The sequence below is a fragment of the Chanodichthys erythropterus genome, chromosome 20, assembly GCF_024489055.1.
Source record: "Chanodichthys erythropterus isolate Z2021 chromosome 20, ASM2448905v1, whole genome shotgun sequence".
In the NCBI taxonomy this organism is placed as follows: domain Eukaryota; kingdom Metazoa; phylum Chordata; class Actinopteri; order Cypriniformes; family Xenocyprididae; genus Chanodichthys; species Chanodichthys erythropterus.
Genome location: NC_090240.1, coordinates 22938223 through 22944691, shown reverse-complemented (window position 1 = coordinate 22944691; position 6469 = coordinate 22938223). Strand labels below are relative to the sequence as shown.

Genomic DNA, 6469 nt, shown 5'->3' with positions numbered 1-6469 from the left:
CAAGGCTATATTTTTACATAAAAGTGTGCTGCTGTTTATTTTTGGTCATACACCTTTTTGAATCTTATCTTTAGGCCACAGAAGCTGCTATAATAATGTACATTTATTACATTTTTCAATTCTATAATTTCAGTGGGTGGTCTGAACAAGCATTTAAAAAGCGTTTTTATTTTGGAGACATATTTTTATATACCCTTATGGAAACAACTTAAACCAGTCTAAAATGGTTTGCTAGTCTGGATAGAGTGAACATTTATCAGGTCAGGTTGGAAGACCAGCAAAGACCAGCAAAGCAGCTTAGTTTTTTTTTTTTTTTTCAGCAGGCAGTTAAATTGTGATCATGCATATCCAAATGACAAACCTTATTTAATAGCAAATGTTTTCCAGAGGAAATTTTAAGGCTCATAATTATCTCCAGCTGTAAAACCTGCTTCAAAACAAGATGATAAAAGTGAGTGTACGTGGCAGAGCATGGTCAAGGATTTTAGTGCTGGGGGTCACGTGTGCTGCTCAACACTGATAAAAGACAATAAAACAATTCATAAAGCAGGCGCCTTTACTGATAGTTTCTCTTAAGAAATCTCTGTGAGGGAATGATATAACAAAAGGTGCCAATTACTGAATGAACTCCACGTTAATCACATCTATAATTCAATAAACCTGTTGTCAGGTAGCGTTCAATATATAATTCAAACACTAAGATGTGATAGAAAGTAACAAAATGTATTAATTGAAAAAGTTAAAAGTAATTTTTATAACAAAGAGCAAGTCAATGAATGTTGCAATTATGCCACCGAACTAGGAAAGTGTGAATTATTGCCATTTTAGCTTTGTGCAAAACCCCCTTACCTGTATTGGGTTTGAAAAACAGGATAACCTAAACCCCAAACACTCACTCTCTCTGGTGTCATTGGCCAAAAATCCATAGCCCCGCCCCAAAACTCACGCCAGTGTATCCTCAAACAAACCGAGTCATGCTTTTGATAGCAATAGAGGCACAGTGTTTACATATTAGGGTAATTCAGACTGCTGATTTCTTACCTATAATTGTCTCTGCATATTAAGCTCAGATATCTAAATGTTTTACATCGTATAAAGACTTCAGCTTTAAGGGAAAAGGGACTTTGGGGACGCTTCTGGCGTCATACATCACATGATAGAGCGTGACCAATGGTAGAACGGCTTCTCCCTCTACACGGAACTGATTGCGGATTTCTTTGGCAGGTTGGTTATGTTCACTGTTTGATTTCTGTTCGGTTTATGTGAAGAGCATCACCTTTTCAATGCTTAAGAAGCTGAAGTTATCACGTTAAATTTCCTCATTCAGAATTTTAAAGCATTATACCTGGCATTCATATATTCAATTGCAGTGCTGCATTAGCGTTAGAAACAAACTCATTGTGTTTAGCTATGAGTCTGACATCAGTTATTAAAAATATTTTTTGTTTTCTTGTGCATATGATAGATAGTACAGTTATCAAGCATATGAATCCAACTACATTTGATCTTAATAAAAGGACTTGCTAAGTACATAATAATAACATGATGGTCATAAAAAAAAAGATTGATTTTCACACTAACTGGATATATTTAAAATATAGTAGGAAATACAAAATAGTTATAAAATAGCTTAACATATAATGCAGGTTCCAAAAAGTGTAGTGAATTATTTTAAAGCTGAATCAACAGAAAACAAAAACAATTTTTTTGTACATTTTCTATTGTTTTGGCATTGACCAATTTTGCAGTGTTGTTTAAAATTAGCTAAAATTGTGAAAAAGATTTCAGTAGATCCACAGTAAATGTATACATTTCAAATACAATTCAAATACATTTGGTGAAAGAAAAGATAAAAAAATGTCAGCCTCATACAAACCTGAATTTGTACCACTTCTGAACAATTGTGCTTGATTGTATTTTCTAAATGAAAACCCGTAAACTGCTCTATTTCTGTCATTTACATGTGTCCATATTTAATAGTCCATGGCAGACCAAAATGGTCACATTGATGTTGGCCCTCCAAGGGAAGCGGTGGCGGGTGTAGGCTTCCCAGCTCCTCCCCCACCCATCTACGCCTGCACCCTTACTCCTGAACTGGTGGCCAAGGCACGGGAAGAGCTCCAGGAGAAGCCTGAATGGAGGCTCCGGGATGTCCAGGCATTACGAGATATGATACTAAAAGACCACCCTAATCTGAGGACACGGTTAGATGATGCATTTCTGCTGCGCTTCCTCAGGGCCAGAAAGTTTGATTATGACCGGGCCCTTCAGCTTCTCCTGAATTATCATGCCAACCGGAAAGCCTGGCCTGAGGTGTTCCAGGACCTGAAGCCCTCTACGGTCAAGCACGTCCTAGACCTGGGTTTTCTCACTGTCCTTCCCCGACCAGACCCTCGTGGACGCTACATACTGTGTTTACGGCCAGGTAATGATTAAACTGATGAAGACTTCTGTTTATACAGCCATGGCCAAAAGCATTGGAAGCAATATAAATTTTGTGTTTTGCAAAGTTTGCTGTTTCAGTATTTGTAGCTTATTTTTCTATGGTATACTGGAAGACAATTTCATAAGTTTTAAACGCTTTTATTTGCAAAACAAAAACATTCAATATATGTAAAGAGAAATTATTTACAATGTTGACCCTTTTTTGTTTGCTTCGTCTTGCGAGGATTGACCACAGGTTCTCTTTGGGATTAAGATCCGGAGAGTTGCCTGGCCAAAATTTCAGCGTAATGATCTCAGAGCCACGTTATTATCACTCTTTTCTCATGACATGGTGCTCCATCATGCTGGAAAATGCTTGATCATCACCAAATTGCTCCTGTATTGTTGGGAGAAGCTGCTCTTACAGGTTTTTATACCATTTTTCATTCATGACAGTGTTTCTGAGCAGAATTCTAAAAGATCCACTCCCTTGGATGAAAAGCAGCCCCACAAATATATTGGTCTCATGATGCTTAATTGTTTGCACGACACAGGACTCATGGTATCATTCACCTTTTATTCTCCAGACAATCAATTTTCCAAAATGTCCCAAACAGTCAGAAGGTGGCTTAATCAGAGAAAATAACTTTGCACCAGTCTTCCAGCCTTCATTACTTCCTGTTTTCTGTCTTTGATGTTTTTCTTAATGGAGAGAAGTGGCTTCTTTGCTGCCCTTCATGACACCAGGCCATTGTCCAAAAGTCTTCACCTCACACCCACCTGCTGTCAATATTAAGTGAGCTCTGCACTGACGGTGACACGATTCCATAGCTGATTCCACAGGAGGACAGTCCTGGTGCTTGCTAGACACTCTTGGACGTCCTGAAGCCTTCTTCAGTGCAGTTTAACCTCTCTCCTTGAATTCTTGATGATCCGGTAAATGGTTCTTTTAGGTGCAACATTCTGTGCAGCAATTTCCTTGCATGTGAGGCCATTTTGATGCAAAGAGATGATGGCTACATGTCTTTCTCTGGAGGAGACCATTGCTAACACAAGAACACAATGATTGGAGGCACTTCTTCTCTCCTTTTATAGCAATCAGTCTGCTATTAAAATTCAGTCAGAATGATACTTTCCCATGTGCTGATGAAGATTAGTGAAATAATTTTAGCTGGTCATTTTGTGCCAGGGCCAAAAAACTATGAAATTAGTGACATTTAAATGATATTAGTGTTATTGTTATATCCCCTTTTGCTTTTTGCAATTATTTAAAATGCATCTGATCATGAAACAATGTGAATCAACAACAGAAGCAGCAAACTTTGCGAAACACAAAATTTATGTCACTTTTGGCCACGGCTGTAGTTTTAAAAAGACCCTTTTTAGGCATGAAATCTAAACCTTTGGGTATGATTAATAGAAATAAAGTATAACACACATTAAAGAAATTAAAATAGACTTTTTTTTTTATAGAATATTGCAGTGTTTATTATAAATGATTTATCTTTTTTATGTCTTGACTGCATAACAGTTGTGTGGCCGATATAAAATTCATAATGTGTTTTTATATATTTTATCATTTGCCAAAATAGTTGAGATGGATATTAACTTTTAATTTTGTTCACACATTACACTGTATTAAATATTAAGGGAAATTTCTTTTAATTTTTATCTTACTTAGCATATTTTATGCCTCAGTCTCAAGCCTTGCATTTGATGTCAGTATTGTAGCCATATACTATTATTTAAATACCAATTAAATCAACAATATCTCTTCTCTCATAATGTGTGCAGCAGCGCTAGATCACAACAATCAGATGGACAATAAAGTCCTGGCCTGCTTTTTTTCTTGTTCGAGAAGCTTTCACTCTGCTATTTGTTACAATTTCCCTTTAAACTAAGCATTTTTTGTCTTTCACTTTCCTAGGTAAATGGAAGCCTAATGATTACCCATTTGTGGACAACATTCGAGCTATTTATTTGACATTAGAGAAGCTGATTCAGCCTGAGGAAACCCAAGTGAATGGAATTGTTATCCTGGTGGATTATGGGGGAGTTGGCCTCTCTCAAGCCTCTAATCCAGGTCCACTTTTGGCCAAGAAAGTTGTTGGTATCCTTCAAGTAAGTCATTGCAAACGTGATTAATTACGACAAAGTCATTGATTTTGGCATGAGCACTGATCGGCTGCTTTTGTGTTTCAGGATGGCTTCCCAATCAGAATAAAGGCTGTAAACATTATAAATGAGCCACGTATCTTCAAGGGTATTTTTGCGATAATTAAGCCATTTCTGAAAGAGAAAATGGCAGAGAGGGTAAGTAACTAACTACTTATCCTGGTATTTACACATAGACATTTCTAGCAATTCTAGAAACAAGGGTCTTTGTTTTTCCCAACAGTATGTCCTGCATGGCTCAGATTTGGCGTCTCTCCATCGAGTCATTCCTCAATCTGTGCTGCCTCAAGAGTATGGAGGAGTAGCTGGAAGACTTGACATGTCTGCCTGGTCCAGAACGCTGCTGGAGGCTGAGGAAGAGTTTGTGGTGGAGTTCTGTCAGCCTGATCCTCTGGAGGGTGTCATCCTGCCAGACTCCATGCTGTTTGAGGGAGAGCAAGCTGGCGCACACGGAGAGGACTCCTTCAGACATCTGCGTTCCCAGCTTTATTATTGTTACTGACCTCCTGGCAATGTGCAACTGTTTTTTTTTTTTTTTTTTTTTTAAACATTTGTTTAGCTATGACCAACTATGTATTCTATTCACAGTGTGATGAGGTCAGCTGATCAGTCTGACTATTTAAAAGATCTGGTAAAGACAGTCATTTAGATACTGGATATATACTCTTTGCTTTGGTTTAACCTGTGTTTTAAAAACTTGATTTTTAGATTATAATACTCAATAGCCATCCAATCAATATCCTTTTGAGAAGGATCCCTGTTTTAATATATAATCAGTGTATTTGTTTTCAGTTATACAGTGAGCATTGTAATGTCTAAAATAGTTATTTTCAGTGCTACATCATTTATGTTACATCTCATATAATGCCTTAATTTATGGTGAAGGGAATATCATTTATATTTATTTAGATTTTTTAGTACATGGAGATAACCACACATGTCAATTAAATACAGTGCAATAACATTGTGCATTTTCAAATTCATAAGCCTCAGTACAGAGGATAAAACAATTACCATGTTTCTTTCTGATTTGTGGATTGAACAGCTCAATTTTTTTTTCCTTTTACTTTTCGCAAGTGTGAATTACTGAATTTAAAATTGACTTTCTGTACACACAATACCCTTTGTCCACATAAGTTACAAGCTTTAGCATTAGTAAGACATCAGATAGTTGTATGTTTACAATATATTAAGCTGATGTGAGTTTGCTCAGTATACTTCTTTACATCTCGACTTCATAACATTTTTAAAGTTGAGTGGCCAATATAAAATTCACAATGTGTGGTTGTATATTGTCATTTGCCAAAACAGTTTAGATAGACATTAATCTTTAATGTTGTGTACCTTGTATACATAACTGGTTCATTTTATTTTAAATATTAAGGGATGTAATTTATTTTTGTCTTACTGAGCACATTTATGCCTTAGTTTCAAGCCTTACGTTTGATGTCGATATTGTAGCCATATCTTATTATTTAAATTCTTTATTATTCTGTTTGTGAAAACGGTCAATAAACGTTATAATTTTCAGAAATAAGAGTTATGTTAATTTTGGTTGACTAAAGAAGTGCTGTGTAGTATGGAGTTTTCCAGAAGATGGAGCCATACACCATTTGACAGGAACTTTATCCACACTGTCACACTTCCTTTTTTCCTTATAGCTGGTGAATGGAATACAGTTCATTTTCAGAGGCATAGTAATACTCTAAAAACATAATTACAATAAAAAAAAAACCTACTATAATATCTTCTAAACAATATATAACTTTCAGAAGTCGTTAGCTTAATTTGTTTATTTGGTGGTGGCCAAGTTTGGTATTTTGGCGGAAACAGTGGTTACCATGGCAATTTTGTAAGGGTATTCAGCACG

The 6469-nt window shown here is 36.2% G+C and overlaps 1 protein-coding gene across 1 annotated transcript; it reads left to right on the top strand.

Moving 5' to 3' along the window:
• Nucleotides 1–1027: 1027 nt before the first annotated feature.
• Nucleotides 1028–6136, top strand: ttpal (tocopherol (alpha) transfer protein-like). The gene is made up of 5 exons (XM_067371594.1): nt 1028–1224; nt 1981–2425; nt 4352–4545; nt 4627–4737; nt 4823–6136. Exons 1-5 carry the CDS (start codon nt 1171–1173, stop codon nt 5099–5101), a joined length of 1083 nt encoding a protein of 360 aa, XP_067227695.1. The 5' UTR covers nt 1028–1170; the 3' UTR covers nt 5102–6136.
• The last annotated feature ends 333 nt before the right edge of the window (nt 6137–6469 follow it).